Below are 18,941 nucleotides of genomic sequence, written 5' to 3' on the forward strand. Positions count from 1 at the left end.
AGAGAGGGAGGGAGGGAGGGAGGAGGAAAAAGAGGAGGAGGAGAAGGAGGAATGAGCTACTCCAAAGGGCATATTAGTGGATCTATGAATAATCTACACATTTTTCATTTTAGCAAGGGATCGAGAGTAGTGGTAGCCTTTCATTTGTGGAAACTCTGCTTCTACTTTAGAATTAATGGAAACTGATTTGGCCTTTTTTGTAAAGGTGACTAGACTCTGAAACAAAACCCAGCAGATATAGTTTGTGCTTCCTGTTTCTCTTGTTCTCTCAATTGCTCTGGGGGTGAAATGTTAAGGATGCAAGTTTCAGTATGTGATTTTTTATTTTTATTCTTTTAGACCTGACCAGATGAGAAGTGTTTGAAAAGAAAGAAAACACCCACAAACACCTTCTTTTCAGTATAATTTTGAAATTGAATTATTAACAAAAAAATTTGAGAAGTGTCACCAGCTATCCCATCTGAGGCATTTGTGGATTTTCTCTAGTCTCTTCTCTGTATAGAAGAGATATTTTTATCAACTGATTCATTTCAGCAAAGCATTGGTGGATCCATTCAGATGGCTTTCCTAGCACAGACTTTTCTAGAAATGATGTCTCAAATTACTTACATTTTTCTTCATTAATCATGTTTATTTGCTCCAGTATCCTTTGCTCAAATATTTTCTTACTCAAGTTTTCGCTTATTAAACTCACAGAGTCTTAGCTCTAGATCTGGGACTTCAGAAGGCACTCTCTTGTATAGCCTTGCTTTTCTCATATTTTTCTTGCTAATAGTTCCTTAATAAGTATAATATCATTCACTAAAGATTTATTAAGTGTGCAGAGCACTGTAATATGGGAGAGATGTTGACCTCTTGGAGCTTGCAATCAGTGTAGTTGAGGTATAAAAATCTCGGATGTGCTAGTAAATGTTCTTTAAAAATATGTAATCACCTAACACCTTAAAATTTAATCTGCATTATTAATATTTCATCCACCATTTCTTAAGCCTTAGACAATCAACAAGACAATAAAGCAAGCCTTGATTTCTGCTGGTTTCCATGATAGAAATGCTCATGTTGAAATTTTAATAATTCACTTTAATTAAATTTTAATAATTTGCCTGTTGGAGTCGATGTTAGCACACCATCCCTAGAAGACACAAACCTAGATAACTATACTACCTAATATTATATATTCAATAAAGAAACATTTTAAAACACATCTGGTTGCCAGTTACTGCTCTAGGTTCTGGTGATGCAAAAACAAATAAGAAACAGTCTGAAGGAAAAGAACAAAATATATGAAATATAAAGAGTGCAAGATCATTGTGTTCAGCAGGGAATGAGGGATGACATCATGGAGGAGTTAGATTGTATTTTTTTAACCCCTTACTTCTTAGTATCAATTCTGAAAGGACAGTGACAAGGGCAGGGCAATTGGGGTTAAGTGCCATCTAGGATGTGCTGAAGTCCTTCTGCTCCAGACCTGGCTCTCTATCCACTGTACTACCTAGAGGGCCCTAGTATGTGGTTTTTCTCTATACGTGAGCTAGGTACATCTCCCAAAAAGTTGGATCCAATATAAGTGACATGCCAGTTGTGTTTGGTCAAGTGGGTCTGCATCTCTTCAAAACTACTTAAAAGCACCCTAGGCAAAGAGGGAGGCATTTTTAAGCACTCTTCCCAAGCTACCTCTAATCCAACATTAGATATCTATGCTGTGCCAAGCAGTGTTGCTAAATTTTGTAGGAGAGGAGATTTTTAAATAATCACAGGTCTGGGAAAAGAGTGAAAATTTGATCCCATCCCTAATTAGATGTTTCCAGCCAACAGACTGGAACTTATAGATTTGATAAAGATAGCCAAGTGGAATAAAGAAGACCTGAGTTCTAATCCATCCTCAGGTACTTGTTGGCTATGTGACCCTGGGCAAGTCTCTTCACTTCTGTCTGCTTCAGTTTCTTCATCTGTTAAATGGGGATAATTATTATTATATGCTATTACATTATTATTACATATAATAATTATTATTACATGCTATTATAACACCTACCTCTCAGAATTGTTGTGAGGATTAAATGAGATAATATTTGCAAAACATTTTATAAATCATAAAGGGATATGTAAATATTTGCTATTAAATTTGGATCCTTAACTGGTAAGAAAGTATAGCCAGGGGTATCATCTTCTTCCCCAACTAGAGCTTTGTTATCAGCATTCCAGCATTGTACATATAAGATACTTCCATCTTTCCCACTCCAATTCATTAATTCCTTATATTAATCTTCAGGCTTTGAAAGAAATGAAAAAGTAGCCTATTCAGATAGTTTAGGAAAGGAGGATGGAAAAAATGAAAGGATATGGAATCAAAGGAACTGGGTTCAGAACTGCCCCTTTCATGACCTTTATGGCCTTGGGCAAATCACAAACTGATTTTCCTTATCTCTAAAATGAAGAACCTAGTGGTACTCCATGGTCTCCAAAGTTCTTTCCATCTCTAAAACTATGATCCCTGCACATTTCATGCCCTGAAACAAAGCCAAGCTGAGTCAGCCTTCTGCCCCCAAACACATTAGTGTGGTCTTGGTCTTCCTCTAAGGATTACAAGATTTCTCATAAAGTCTTAGGATATTCTTCATCAGCATCTGAGTTGGGCTACCCCCTTGGGAATAGCCCAATAACATTTTGTGGGAGTATTTTTCATTGTTCGTTGGTAAGAACTCGTAAATGTAGGAAAATGGAGATTTATTTATTTTTTTAAACCTTCTCATACTATGTATTGGCTCCAAGGCAGAAGAGTGGTAAAGGCCAGGCAATGGGGGTTAAGTGACTTGCCCAGGGTCACACAGCTAGGAAGTATCTGAAGTCAGATTTGAACCCAGGAGCTCTTATTTCTAGGCCTGGCTATCAATCCACTGAGCCAACCAGCTGCCCTCATAAAAGGAAATTCTTGCTAGGGACTTGGCCTGGATTTATAGAAACAGTATAATTCTTTTACTCACATTGCCCCAAATATTTGCATTTTATAGTATCAAAAAAGAGCAATAATTAAATTCAATTTGACAAATTAATTTAGTATCCATTCTGCGCAGGACAAGAGAGAGTGTGGAGTAGTGAATAAAGAACTGTTTGAGTCAGGAAGAACTAAATTCAAAATTTAATTTGGACACATATTTTGTGATTGTTGACATATTACCTGACCCCTTGGTGCCCCTGTACAATTCTCTAAGACTTCAAGTTATAGAAGGGTCACTAATCTGAGTCTGTGAAGGGAGTTCTACATCATAGTTCCCTACACTTATGAAATCATTGATTTGAACAAAAAGAAAATTTGCAAGGCACTGTTTTCATCCTGTTGATATCTGAACACTCTTGAACCTGACAGCCGGAACTCACAAATATGCAAATGTCAAAAAAGTAGGTTTGTATCCTTCCTCTTCTATTTACCCCTGTATGATGTTTGCCTCAGTTTCCTCATCTGTTAAAGGAAAGAATTGGACCAGGTGACCTCAGCACTCTCTTCCACCCCTTTTTGATTTTATGATAAAATAAATTTTCCCCTTCTTTCTAGGAGAAGAGGATAAGAATCAGATTAAATAAAAAATAAAAATAGTTTTTTGAATTTATTTTTATATTGATTAATTTTTCATCCTTTGTTTCAAGGGTTTCAAGGCCCAGAGCATTAGTCTAAGACTTGCTTTCTGTTCAAGCATTTTCACAAAAGAGTGGCTTTATTGTCCATTGATATAGTTAGATATATCATATATATATATCCATTTCTAGTAGATATAGCTCATTAGTATCCATATCTCTGAAAGATTCTGCAGATAGACGACAAATAGGATCCTGAATTAAACACGAGGAACAAAATGAGCTGGAATGATTTTAGGAAATTTTAGAGTTGCTTTAATTATAGTTTTAAAGTCCCATTGTTTCAATAAATATTTATTGATAATGGTAAATTGAGAGGTTGTAACAGATTGTATTGTTAACCAGGACTGCTTCTTCATCAATACTAAAATATCTTCTCCAAAGAGAAAAAATAAAAAGTAAAACTTTTAGATATTATATACCACATTAAAACACACACAACTAAAGTTTGTTTTGTAAGAAATCATTAATCCTGGGTTTGTTTTATTTTTAATATTTTAAATTTAATTGAATTTTTTAATAGTAAGATGCCTTTAGAGAGACCTAACAATAATTGGACCATAAAAGTAATTAGCTTTTCAGTTCAGGTGGCTTGTCTCTGTGCCTAACCTTGGAAACAACCTAGATTTTTGCCTGCAAGATTGTATGTTTCTAAAGAAATGACCAAGCATCTTCTCTAATGAAATTTTGTTTCTTCTTTCTGTCTGTCTTTGTGTGTGTGTGCCTTCTCTATTTGTTTTTGTAAAAACAGAACCATCTGGCTCAGAGTCCCAAGGTAAAGGCAGCCTCTCAGAAGATGAGCTTATCATTGCCATCAAGGAAGCAAAGGGAGTATCTTTGGAAGCCACTGAAAGCCCAAAGGAGGTGGTACAGGTTCCTGATAAACCAGAGCCCCAAAACAAGTCTGGACCACCAGGCGCCCCATGCCCTTTGGACCATGAAGTTAGCAGTGCTGAATCTGGTGACTCAGAGATAGAGCTTGTCTCTGAAGATCCTTTGGCTGCAGAAGAGATGCTGCAGTCCACCTATATGACTTTTAGCCATATCAGTGGTCCTCCACCATCTCCTGCCTCTCCTTCTATTCAGTACAGTATCCTGAGAGAGGAGCGAGAAGCAGAATTGGACAGTGAGCTCATCATTGAATCCTGTGATGCCTCCTCTGCTTCTGAGGAAAGCCCTAAAAGGGAGCAGGACTCTCCTTTGATGAAACCCATAATCATGGACATTATCCAGGAGGAAAATGGTTCCAGGACAGAGAACCTTGGGGCTTCTGAATATGATGAGAGCAACAGTGCCAAGGAGAGTAAAATGAACAGGCAAAACCTGGCAGAGTCAGCATCGTACCTGAAATGCTCCTTTGTTTCCCCACAAATCAGCACCGAGCTCCCTATGTCTGATGGCAGAACTGAAGAAGTAAAGGGGAAACTATCCCAGAAGACAACAGCTGGTGTGACAGGTGTTAATCAGAGTAATCTGTCTCCAAAGGACTCTGGGCAAAAAATCTGGTCCTCGCTCCCACTGCTGTTTTTAAATAAGCAAAAAGGTAATTTTGAAGCCTTTATGATTGAATTAGATATGTTTGCTTGGGTTCCCTTCTCTTGTCCCCCTAAAATGCAGTACTAAACAGATGGGGTTATTCTTTTTCTCCCTTACCTCCCTGGCTCAGAATTATTAATAGGCTGGTTATACAATTGACTAGGAAACAATTCCAAGGAAGGGGACAACGAAGAAAAAAATTTTAAATTCACAGCTGGAATTTTGGTGACTGAATCAGATGCTCTGAATGGTTCCTTTGCTGGCAGAGCTGTTCCATACATAATAATGAGTGGGTTTGTATACATTCTCAGTTTCTCTGAATGGAATAAGTAAGCTCCCTTCAGCTGCTCTGAAAGCCATGGCTGAATTTCCTGTTTTCTGTTATTTTCTAGTTCCTTCTCCATTCTCTTTCTTCCTCCCCTATCCTGGATGGTAACAATTTTTCCCTTACAATTTCGGGGCTGCTGTGTTCAAAAGTAGTTCCCAGCACTAACTAACCTCTATTTTTGTTTTTGTTTTTGTCAGCCAAATAGTCTCAAGTGGACAATGCATTTTCTGCCCTCTCTCCTAACTATTTGAGCTTCAGTGTTTTGGGTCCCTGATGCTCTGGGGAAAGATGGAGCATTTCTTGCAACTAGAACTTATTTCTCTAGGATGAAATAATATAAACCATTTCCCCCTCTAAAATAATCTATAAAGTAATTTCCTTATTTTAAAAGTTGCTTACAAATTCAGAGTGTTTGAATTTAGCCATATGATCTCTCACAGATTGATCTTTAAGTGGAGATTTTGAATGTCAGTGATTAGAAAGAGATAATATACAGAAATCATGTAAGGGAAAAATTGACATAATTGATTAATGTCTTGATGTTTTATACTCAAACATTGGGTGTATGTGGATGTAGAAATCTTTTTAATAAGCAGCCTCTGGACCTCACCTGAATTTCATGTTACTACAGTAAAAAGTCTAAGTGAACAAATAAGACTTTTTGTAAGAAAGGATGGATGTTGATGCTGACTATCTCAGGAATAGCATTGGGCTGCCCACCTGAGTTAAAATTTAATGTAGACCTAGAAAACTACAATATCACCTCAGTTGCCTGCCCTGCTAATCCACCTGCCTTTCTATTTCTTTAGAGTAAATTTGGATTTCCTTCTTGGAGTAAATGATTCCAAAAATATAAATTCGTTTTGGTGCATATGCTAACTTTATGCTATTAGCAAACAGACATCATCTTATTAAAAAAATGAGGGAACCACTTTCACCCCCCATCACTTTGAAGTTAAGCCTCTGGGTTCTTCGAAATAAAAGTGGAATAAAGGAATTTTAATGGCATTCCCAGAACATAATAAAAAAGACTTAGGGTGAACATTGTTCTTAGTTATTTGGATCAGAGATTTTGTGTAATTGCAGTTATTAATTCATCTTGCCTGATACATTGCATAAGGGATAAAGCAACACTGGACTGGGTCAAGTTTGAAAGCCTTCTTTCTCATTGACCTTGGACTGCATTATGTAGGGGCCTTTGGCAAGTAAATTCCATTTTTATTATGCTAATGCTAAAATTAGATTCTATTCTTTGAGTACACACTGTCTGGAGACATGCCAGGTTAGAATTAATAATTTACTAAGCATAATCTCCACAGAAAAAATAAAACCTAGGGTGAACCACACAGCATAAATTGTATGATATTATTATAAACCATACTTCTAAAATCAATCTCCAACTAATGCATATTCACTGATGCATAGGTATATATTGCATATAATTTATTGCATATTGCATATTACAATAACTTACTGCATATTGCATATTGCAATAACTTAATTGATATTAATTGATATCATTATCTAGATTCTTAGATGGATCTGTGGTCTCAGCGTCAGTAGTATTTTGGTATGTTCACAGCCTTTCCATGTCCCATTTTCTATATTCTTGTTCATATCCTTTGTAGAGAATCCACCCGATATCCCTGTGCTCCTCTTAATGTATCAAGAACAACAATGTAGTATATATGTGGTATACCTGCTATCCTTTTTGTTAAATGGATAGACTACCTCCTATTCTGGCCAAACATATTCCTAATGATGGTTTTTTTTTTTTGGCTCCTCATATCCATGCCAATATTGGCAATATGCTGCATTTTGCAAGCATTGGCCATGCACCTTTCTCCCAACACCTGGGGTATATATAATTCTGATTTTTTGAGAATGTGGTATTCCAAGATTGTAGGCCATATATTATTTTTTAAAATAAAATATATTGTTAAAAAATAAAATTTTCCTTGGACTGCATTATGTCCTTAGACTCACTTTCCCTTTTCATCTAGTATTACTATGAGAATGTTGATATTGAAGATGTGCTTTTGTAGCATCAAGCACCCAAAATACATGGAAAATATTTTATTTTCCCAAATATGGATCAAACTCCGTATCTTCTTCTTAGTCATTTGTGGGCACAGCAATGTCTATCCAAAATATATACTGCTATACTAACATGATATGCATCCATGTAGCATAATTTGGGCAACAATGGGAGAAGAACAACACATTTTCATCCACTTCATTTTTCATGTGGATGATGAGTTTTGTCAGTTTTGAATGACTGACTATTAAAGTAGTTTTAAAAATATGGACCAGAGGGGCAGCTGGGTAGCTCAGTGGATTGAGAGCCAGGCCTAGAGACAGGAGGTCCTAGGTTCAAATCCGGCCTCAGACACTTCCCAGCTGTGTGACCCTGGGCAAGTCACTTGACCCCCATTGCCTACCCTTACCACTCTTCCACCTATAAGTCAATACATAGAAGTTAGGGTTTAAAATTAAAAAAAAATATGGACCAGAGGCTCCTATGGGTCACTGAGACATATTTCAGGGCATTTTTGAGGTCAAAACTAAAAATAATTAAAAAATTTTTAAATAATAATAAGATGTTTATCCAACTACATATTTTTTCCAAGTAGATATCAGATTCTTTATTATTTCAACCAAAATAACATAGCACGCCAGATTAAATATAGTAAATTTGAATTTAACAGATTAAACATTAAATACCATAAAAACATCATAAACAGATTTAAAAAGTAGAAAAGAGAATCTATCTATCTTCTATTAAGCCAGCATCAAGAAGCCTTTGAAAACTCTGTAAAACAATGTCATTCCCACCATTTGGAGGGAAATTATTTTTCATACAAATGTTATTATAACAGGTTTATTATTTTAATTTCAAAGTAAACATTTTTATAAATTGAGTTTTCATTTCTTATGTGGTGAAAATCAATAGATATAAGCCACATAGACAAAAGCTCTTTGAATTCCTAAAAACTTTTTAAGATGGTAAAGTGGTCCTGAGACTAAAATATTTGTGCATAACTTTGCTATTGATTTAGTTAAAGAGGATTTGCTGTGATCTGGGGCTGAGTATGAATAGTATAATATTATGATATCTTTACAACTTAGCACATAAGTATTTTTGACATCTTCACAAGATGAAATTTTATAGTGTCCCTTCCTTATGTAGTAACTTGGGAACATAAAATTGAAGTAGAAGACAAAATACTTTTGGGGTGGGGTGGAGGAATTAGGGAGAAACCCTAAACCAAAATCTGGATATGACTCCTGGTGACTATGAATAAGAATGTTTCATAACCCATTTAGAAGCTATGTCTGCTCATGTCACTTCAGACCTTGTGAAAGTTACCCAGTATTGCCTAATCCATCTCTTACCAGCAGCCAGGTGTCTCAGGAGAGAGAGAGAGAGAGAGAGAGAGAGAGAGAGAGAGAGAGAGAGAGAGNGAGAGAGAGAGAGAGAGAGAGAGAGAGAGAGAGAGAGAGAGAGAGAGAGAGAGAGAGTGAGTCCTGGAGACAGGAGGTTCTTAGTTCAAATCTGGCCTCAGATACTTCCTAGCTGTGTGACCCTGGGCAAAGTACTTAACTCCAATTACCAAGCTCTTCTGCCTTAGAATAGACATTTAATTGCTTCTTTTTAAAATTTTTTTTCCATTTTTTATTGATGAATTAATTTAGAATATTTTTTCACATTTACATGATTCATGTTCTTTCCCTCCCCTGACCTGGAGCTGAGGAGCAATTCCACTGGGTTTTACATGTATCTATTTAATTGTTTCTAAGACAGAAGGTAAAGATTTAAAAGAAAAAATAAATATATCAGGCAACCTTTTAAAAGGACTCAATAGTTACTACAATAATCATCAATCTCACTTTGGCCTTAAGATTCCAGGCATCCTGAAATCTGATTTTTTCAGTTAGCCTTGCTTTAACAAAAAACAAACAGTAAAACAAAAGCTTTTGAAATAGCATGTTATTGAAATTTTTTGCTTTTATATTATTTCCATTTTCTCAAGGTATCCTTCTTCCTATTCCTTCAGAGAACCATTCCTTATAACAATGGATAAATAAAAGGGAAAAAAAATCTAATTCAGAAAAACTAATTAACACATGAAAACAGTTAGATATTTTAGGTGCTAATCTCTATTCAGTCTCCCACCTCTGTAAAAGGGGATTTGGAGAATTTGCCTTCTCATATGTCTTCTATGGGACCAACTTGATTATCATTTCTTTCTTCTTTCTTTTTTAAACTCTTACCTTGCATCTTAGAATCAATACTAGGTATTGGTTCCAAGGCAGAAAAATGGTAAGGGCTAAGCAAGGGGGGTCAAGTGCCTTGCCCAGGGTCATACAGCTAGGAAGTGTCTAAGGTCAAATTTGAACCCAGGACCCCCTGTCTCTGGGTTTGGCTCTCAATCCACTGAGCCACCCAGCTGCCCCCTAGAGGATGATTTTAATATTATATATTTGTATTAGTTTCTTTTATATCTTAGAAATCAATTTTCTATCAGAGATATTTAATACAAAGATTCCCCCCCTCAGTTGACCTTTCTCCTTCTTATCCTAATTGAGTTACTATTTCACAAGCTAGAACTTTTCAATTTCATATTGCAATTGCAAATTCAAACTCATTATTCATTCAAGTTATTAAAAAATCATCCATTTTCTTTTTTGTAATCACTTCTATCCCTTATTTGGCTAGGGATTCATCCCCTGCCATAGCTGTACTTGATTCTCTTCTTTATGGCATGATCTTCAATATTCAGGTCATATATCCATTCTGAATGTATTATGGAATATGGCATAAGATGCTAATGTTACCCAATTTTTGCCAGATTTCATTCCAGTTTTCCAACAGTACTTACCAAATAGTGATTTCCTGGGTGAAGATGATGATAATGATTTTGGTTTATGAAACAATGGATAACTGAATTTGGTTATTTCTGATTTTTCCTTCTGTGGTATGTTCCATTGATCTAATTTACTGTTTTTTCAGCCAATATCAAATATATTTCATGATAATGACTTTTTGCTATTGGCTGAAGAGTAGAAGTGCTCTTCTTCATTTCTTCTTCCTTTCATTTTTTCTTTTGATATTCTAGATCTTTATTCCTCCAAATTAATTTTGTTATCTTTATTTCCTAGCTCTATAAAGTATCTTCTTGGTAGTTTGATTAGTATTGAACTGAATCTGTAAGTTAGTTTGAGTAATATTGTTATTTTTATTATATTGCTATAGTCCAGTTTTAAGTACAGATTATCCTTCTAATTGTTGTTCTTTTCATTTTTAAGGAAAATTTTGTAATTTTATTTATATAGGTATTGAATATACTTAGGAAAATTAATTCCCATAAATTTTATTCCATTTGGGGGTTGTTTTGAAAAGTATTTCATTTTCTATTATTTGAATAGATGTTCTTCCATGTAATAAAAGTTATTACATGTTCCAAATCATGTAGTCATATTTTATCCCCTGCCTGTCTTATGATCATTTTCCTTTCTAATGACCATACCATCTTATATCTGGTTCCAGATTTCCCCATCATTCTATACTACCACCTCACACATCCTTTATCTATGATATTCTCCTTTGTGGGCACAACATTCTCTCAGATAATGTGAAACCTCCCTGCCCCCAATGCACCAACTTCCTCTAATTATGCCCATCATGAGGTCCCTATCTTCTATCCAAGCAAATATTTTGATGCTCTGTGTTAGAACTCCTTTCCCTACATTGGGTTAATACTCCCTCTTCCCCAGGTTTGGTCCCCCATTTTCATTCTCTCCCTTTTCTAACCTTTCCCATTCTCCTACAACCATTCTTTGTTAACCAATAGAAATGATAGAGGTGTCATCAGTTCTCCTCTGTTTCCTACCTCTTCTTTCCATAAGTGTGAACCATCTTTTTTCAGTTCTATTCCTCAAAATACATGGTTTAATCTATATGTAAGGTGTCTGTCATAGGGTTTATCTATGATATTTTTGTTCTAGTCTTCCATCTTCACTTCTCCTCTTTCTGTTTACATTTTTATAGCCTTGCTTAATTTGTTTTTAATTTTTTTAATCATCCTCTATTGTTTTTTCTTAACCCTATAGGTTAATTGTTTCCTCTTTTTAAAAACCCTTACCTTCTGTCTTAGAATTGATACTAATGATTCTGTTCCAAGGCAAAAGAGAGATAAAAGATAGGCAGTCAGAGTTAAGCGGCTTGCCTAGGGTCACACAGCTATTAAGTGCCTGGGGTCAGATTTGAACTCAGGAATCCCTCTGTTTTTAAAATGACCTTCACCTATGGGATTTTGTACTTTTCTTGATATATGTACATATGTGTTCTGATAGGGTGTAACTTGAATATTCTGCTCTTGTCTGCTTTTTTTTTCTTTTTTTGGAATATTTCACCCATTTTGCATAGTGTCCATCTTGTTGATTTATGATTAGGCTCATGTTTACAGGAAATATCATTTTGATTTGTTAGCTCTAAGACTGTTTGCCAAATAGTGTTTCATTTTCTTTTGTGACTTCTTATGCCTACAGAATAATAATTATGTTATTTGAATTTCCTTTATTTTTAATTATTTTTCTCCTGGCTATGTGAAAAATGTTTTGTTTGCCTTTGAAATTGTTATGTTTAACCATTAAGTGTCTTAGAATATGAAGCACAGGATATTTCTCTAGAGATAATTTATGCATTCTCTCAATTGAAACTTTCTTTTCTTGTATTCAGAAGTTCTTGAGAGTTTTATTACTTATTTAATTGTGGTATTATTTTTATATTTTTATTGTGTTCTTTTTCTGTACCTATTATCCTTAGGTTGTTTGCATACAGTTGCTTTTCTTTCATAATATCCATGTCCCATTTTAATGTTATTGATTTTGCTTCTCTTTTGTTAGATTTACCTCCACTTCAGTCTTTTTTAATTTCCAAATCTTTTGAACTTCCCATACAGACTTTATTAAAAAACAACAACAACAACAACTTTTACCTTCCATCTTAGAATCAATACTGTGTATTAGTTCCAAGGCAGAAGAGTTGTAAAGTCTAGAAAATGGGGGTTAAGTGACTTGCCCCAGTGTCATATCACTAGGAAGTATCTGAGGCTAGATTTGAACCCAGGACCTCCCATCTCTAGGCCTGTCTCTTTATCCATTGAGCCACCTAGCTGCCCTCTTACTTCATGGTCTTTAAAGAGGACTCTATGACCATGGATTCTTTTTCTCTCTCCTAATCTCTTAATTGAAGCTTTCTAACAATTCTACATTGAAAAATCTAAGTTTTTACCTATATTCAGGCCTAACTCCTTCTTTTATAGATTTTATTTTAATTTTGAACCTGTCTGGAGCTTCTTGTGTTGTTTTTGTGCTTTCTTGAGAATCCAGGGGAGTTTAGCAAAAAGAAACCGAGATACATTTTTCCTTTGTTTTGTAGTATTTGTTAGTAGAGCTTTGTATTCTCTTTGAGAGTTTGTTCTTCATCCTTCCTTCTGGCATTAGGATCCATATTATTGATTTAGCTGCTTTTGCTTTTGTTTTTTGTTGAGGATTTTTCTCTAAAAATCTTTGGTTTTTCAGTCTACCCTTTTCCATTATTCATTTCCTTGTACCTCATTCTTTATTCATGAATATATGTTGAAGTTGGCTTGCTAGAATCTGATGATTTATGTTCTTGCCCTGAGTACTGTCATGATTGAAAATTTTAAAAAGGTAAACTAAAGCAATTCTTTGAACAAGATAACATTTATTAACAGTGATGCACATACCTATCAATAAAGTCAATAGCTTGCCTTCATTTATGCTAAAGACTCTCAAGTTGAAGATGGAGTACATTTTTATTTTATTTTTTAAAACCTTTGCCTTCCATCTTAGAATCAATTAGTGGATTAGTTCCAAGGCAGAAGAGCAGTAAGAGCTAGGAAATAAGAGTTAAATGTCTTGCCCAGGAAGTATCTGAGGTCAGATCTGAACCCAGAAGCTCCCATTTCTAGACCTGATTCTCAATCCACTGAGCTACCTAACTGCTCTCTGCAGTACTTTTTTTTATGCATAGAACAAAGAACAGAACAAAAATCATATCATTGATTATGCAATTTGCAACATCATGGGACTGGGGAATCATGATCGATTAATAAAGGATGGGGTATACAGTACCTATGTGACCAGGTCCAACTCTCTCTCTCTGTCTTAAAAAGCCTTTTTGGAATTTGGAAATCCATCTCCAATGTGCTGATATTGAACAGGAATGAAAAGCACTTGGGCATGAATCAAGGCCACCTGAAATTTATAAGGATTGGGTCCTTAAGACGGGACCAGTCCAGTTCTCAAAAGGATGCTACACAGGTAGCATTCAGCTTCTCCAAAAGACTGAAATTATAGGAAATAACAAATGTCTCTTGGTGGCAATGTTTTACAGGTGTTGCTGAGGTGATAATTAGAATAGTACTTCTAAAACTAAGCTCAGAGTTTCTCTTTAATTAACAGTGATTGTGGGAAAGAGATAAGCTTCTTCATTCAGATGCAAAGAAGAAGATTGGGTTGGTTTTTCATGGAATACAAAATATAGTTACAGAATAGAATAATTTACAGAGTGAAATAAACTATAAAATACAGGATAGAAGAACAGAATTGAATATAAAATACCAAATCAATATTTGCTTCTTTCCTCCTGTCTTTCTCTCAGGAAAGATATATCTGGATTTCCACCCTCCTTCCTTCAAACCCAGCCACCCACATTGCCCCAATCTCCCAGTTTTTCCTTTCCTTTTTCAGCTGAACTGAATCAGCATCTTTTGCATTTTTTTTTTGGTAGAGTCAGGAAAAGTCAGGGAGAATGTTCCAGGAACAATGTCTGCAGATTTAAGAGTCTAATCTGGGGGCAGCTAGGTGGCTCAGTGGATAGAGATTGAGAATTGTTCTTCTAGATTGCTTTACTGAACCTAGCAATTGCAGTGAAGCAACAACAAAAGCTGGGCAGTTGGAGGGTATAGAGTTTTAGGAAAGTCCATATTCAAATTTAACCTCAGACACTTCCTAGCTGTGTGACCTTGAGCAAGTCACTTAACCCCCATTGCCTAGTTCTTACCACTCTTTTGCCTTCGAATCAATACATGGTATTGATTGATTCTAATACAGATCATTTCTCTGCTTTTTGGCTAAGATCAAGTAATTCTAATATGGAAGGTAAGAGTTTTTAATAATAATAATAAAAAAAGAGTCTCTAACCTAAAATGGTGTCCTAGTCAGAAGGCAGCATGCATTCATCCTCTCCCCTTTCCTCATATTTCTGGGAAGAGGTGTGGGATAGGACAGACATCCAGAACACATACCTGAGACCTAGCTTGTGTCCCAGACCCTAGCACTTGCAGGCTGGTAGAGTACTAAGAGAGCACACTAAGAATTAAGAGTTCTCCCATGTGAATTCCCCTGTTTCCCAGTTATAATTATTCTGTATCTGGTTCAGAACTGGCCCCTCTCTTTTTTTAAGTTATCAGGTTAAAAGAGTCAAGACGGCCATGTGGCCTTGAACCCCTAGATTTCCTTTAAACCTTTTTAAGTTTAAACATTTCTTTTAAAAATCTGAAATCTAAAAATGATTTTCCTGTGACTGCTAAGGAGCTGTGGTCGTAGGTAGAGAAGACATGACATGTTTTTAGTGTGTTATTGGACTTCTCAAATTCCTTTCCAGCCTTTTTATTTTATGTCTATGCTGTCTTAGTAGATGAGATAAGAATGTTCCTCTGATTCCTGCTCAGGTAGAGAGCATTAGGTCACTGAGTATATGGGCAAAAATCTTTGCTTATGAGTGTATTGCCGCTGTGCAGCTCCTCTCTAGGAACCCGACTCTCTTTTGTAGAGCCACGAAGAAGTAGGGCGGTGAGGTCAGCTACTACTACTATAATGGATTGCTTAAGCCTCTGGCTGTGACATTTAAGCTATGTGGATAAGGAGTGTGTCTCATCCTTCTGGCTTGGTGCTTCAAGGTAATGGGGAAAGAACAGAAAGAGCACTGATCTAGGAGTCAGACAAATGTGGATTTGAGTTTCAGTTCTGCAGTTTACTTGCTCTGCCATATAGAAGATGCTCGGTGGTCCAGTGTATTGAGCACTGGACCTGCAGTCAGGAAGATGACTTCACATCTAGCCTCAGACACTCACAGCCCTGTGTCCCTAGAGAGTCACCTAGCCTCTCTGCCTCAGTTTCCTTATCTTAAAATGGGGATAATAGTAACTATCTTCTGGGACTGTTGTGAGGCTAAAATGTGAAATTTGTAAAGTGTTTCACAAACCTTAAAGGAATATGCAAATGTTAGCTATTATTATTAAAATACTGGGCATGAACATTGTAAGCAATGTTGAATGCATTTTTTGGTAGAGTGAACTGAGTATCAATTATATAAGTGGAGTAGAAAGTTTTGCAACAGAGGCAGGTAGGTAGCACAGTGGATAGAGAGTACCATTCCTGGGTTCAAATCTGTTCAAATTCCTATCTGTGTGACCCTGGGTAAGTCACTTAACCTCAATTGCCTAGCCTTTGCTGTTCTTCTGTCTTAGAATTTATAAAACAGAAGGTAGGACTTTTTTAAAAGAAGAAAGAAAGTTTAGGGATAAGCAAAATGAGCAAAGATAGTCCATTAATTGGATAATGACTCAAAAAATTATGGTATAGAACATTAAGAGATAATAAAACAGAAAGATCCATAAAAACATGGGAAGTTTTATGAACTGATGCAGAGAAAAGCAAGAAGAACTAGGAAAAATATGCACAATGACTACAACATAACAAATGAAAAGAACAATGAAATGAACCTAGACAATATGTAATTATAAAGATTATGTTTGGACTTAGAGAAGAGCTGAGAAAATGTTGCCCTTCCTTTATTGCAGAGGTAGCAAGACTATGGAGTGGAATATTTCATATGTTGTCAGATGTACTCAGAATGTTGATTGGTTTTGCTGAACTTTTTTTTTTTACCCTTGTACTTCGGTGTATTGTCTCATAGGTGGAAGATTGGTAAGGGTGGGCAATGGGGGTCAAGTGACTTGCCCAGGGTCACACAGCTGGGAAGTGGCTGAGGCCGGGTTTGAACCTAGGACCTCCCGTCTCTAGGCCTGACTCTCACTCCACTGAGCTATCCAGCTGCCCTTTACTGAACTTTTTATCATTTTTCTTTTCAGATGTTAAAATGAAAAGATCTCTGGGTCGATGGAAGGAAGAATTTATTCTTAAACAATTACGATAGAAAACACAAGTGTCAATTATAAATATAAATTTATAAGTAAAAATTTTAAAGCATAATAACCCTTTATTTAAGATAAGGAAACTGAGGCAGAGAGGTTAGGTGACTCTCTAGGGACACAGGGCTGTGAGTGTCTGAGGCTAGATGTGAAGTCATCTTCCTGACTGCAGGTCCTGGACCACCGAGCATCTTCTATATGGCAGAGCAAGTAAACTGCAGAACTGAAACTCAAATCCACATTTGTCTGACTCCTAGATCAGTGCTCTTTCTGTTCTTTCCCCATTACCTTGAAGTACCAAGCCAGAAGGATGAGACACACTCCTTATCCACATAGCTTAAAATCTTTTTCAGGGGTACCCTTATGTTTCCCCTTCTTGGGCAAATCTCAGGATTCAGTCCACTCATTCTAGTCCTTCCCCTACATTGAGTTTTAACCCACCAATTGGCACACAGTAATAACTTAATAAATGTTCTGTCTATTGTTGTACAACCCCACAGTCTTGTAGAAATTATTATCTCTTCTCTCTTCATCACTCTCAGAGTTAAAAATCTCATTTCTAAATCCCTCTGTCACTTGCTTCCAAAAATGTCCTACTGTTTTTCCTTCCCTAAAGATCTTGACTCATAAGAGGGTATGTTGTTTAATCCATGGAATATTCATTGAGCTTTCCTCTTCCCTTCTGATTCTTTAAGAATCTTTTAAATTTATATACCTTCAGATCCTTTTTGTTTCTTTATGATTCATTGCTTTTTAATTTTATCCTTGAGTTCAGTTATTTTAGAGTGGTCTGTAGACATGAAACAATTGTTTACACTGTTTAATATTTTCCTGATACTTGTACTTAGTTATTTTTCTTTTATTTCTATTATCAGCAGGGCTCACAAGTCAAATGTTTTACTTATGCCAGGAATTTTTAAAAAGAATGTTTTAAATGTCTTTCTTTAGTTGAATATCCCTTATTGTCCATTTGATGATAAGATGGTTTTGTTTATTATTTTCTTGGGTTGCAAAGTTAAGGTCCTTCATATTTTGGAATAACACATTTCATTCTTTTCTTCAATTTGTGATGGCTAGGGAATAATACTAATTACTTAATCAAAAAATCAATGAGTATTATTAAATATCTGCTACATGGTAGGCAATGTGTAGGCACTGGAGATATAAAACCAAAAAGTCAAACAATCCTTGTGCACAAGAGAATATCTGGTCTACTTAGTAGAGACTGAATGTTTATAGATAGATATAAACAAAAGAAATACAAAGTGATTTGTGAAGGTCTTCATAGCTGTTGGGAATTGTATAGAAGGAATTATATAATTATATATAATATAAAAGGAAAGGAATTATATAGGAGGTGGCACTTGATCTAAGCCTAGAAGTAAAGTAGGGATTCTGAAAGATGGAAGCGAAGAGGGAATAAGCATGGAGATAATGTGTAGTGCAAAATCATAGAGTTGGGATTTGGAGAATCATGTATGAAGAACAGTAAGAAGGCCAGTTTGTCTGGATTATTGTCTCCATGGAGGTGAATAAAAAATTCAAGTCGTCAAAGATTTTAAGAGCCAAATTCAGGGATTAAATTTAATTCCAGAATTATTAATAGGAGACCATTGAAATTAATTGTAAAGGGAGATCACATGGTGAGAATTATGCTTTAGGAAAAAATCACTTTATCTGGACAGTTCTGAAAGACTTATGATGGGAAATACTATTCATCTCCAGAGAAAGAACTGTTGGAGTTGGATGGATGCAGTTCAAAGCATACCATCTTTCACATCAGTGTATTTTTGGTATTATTTTGGAGTTTTGGATATATATATATATATATGTATATATATATATATACTCTTACAGCAGTGACTACTATGGAAGTGTATTTTGCATAATAAAATTAAATTTAAAAAAGAAAAGAAAAAATCACTTTGGCAATTGATATGGAGGGTAGATTTTAGTGGCCAAAAGACAAAGATACCAACTAAAGAGAAGGAGACTGACATGAAAGACGTTGTGACTGATGTGAGAGATATTGTAGCAGTTGAAATGACAAGATCAGGAACATGATGAGGTATGTGAGTGGGAATGAGGCATTGAAAATGATGACAAACCTGGATTTCTGAAAAGATGGTAGTATCCTCAATAGAAATGGGGAAATTCAAAAGAGGGGTGAAAATGAGTTATTTTAGGGTTATGTGGAG

The 18,941-nt window shown here is 35.7% G+C and overlaps 1 protein-coding gene across 2 annotated transcripts in view; it reads left to right on the forward strand.

Annotated features, from left to right (window-relative positions):
• The window catches only part of RTN1 (reticulon 1), a 272,390-nt gene that overhangs the window by 127,570 nt on the left and 125,879 nt on the right, over nt 1–18,941 (forward strand). The window contains exon 3 of one of the 2 annotated variants that reach the window (XM_044662023.1): nt 4,385–5,176. The exons of the other annotated variant lie outside the window; for it this stretch is intronic. Coding sequence (XP_044517958.1) covers nt 4,385–5,176 — 792 coding nt within the window. The remainder of the gene's footprint in view (nt 1–4,384; nt 5,177–18,941) is intronic. 2 annotated transcript variants of the gene reach the window in all.

This window comes from Gracilinanus agilis, chromosome 2 (assembly GCF_016433145.1).
Source record: "Gracilinanus agilis isolate LMUSP501 chromosome 2, AgileGrace, whole genome shotgun sequence".
Classification (NCBI taxonomy): domain Eukaryota; kingdom Metazoa; phylum Chordata; class Mammalia; order Didelphimorphia; family Didelphidae; genus Gracilinanus; species Gracilinanus agilis.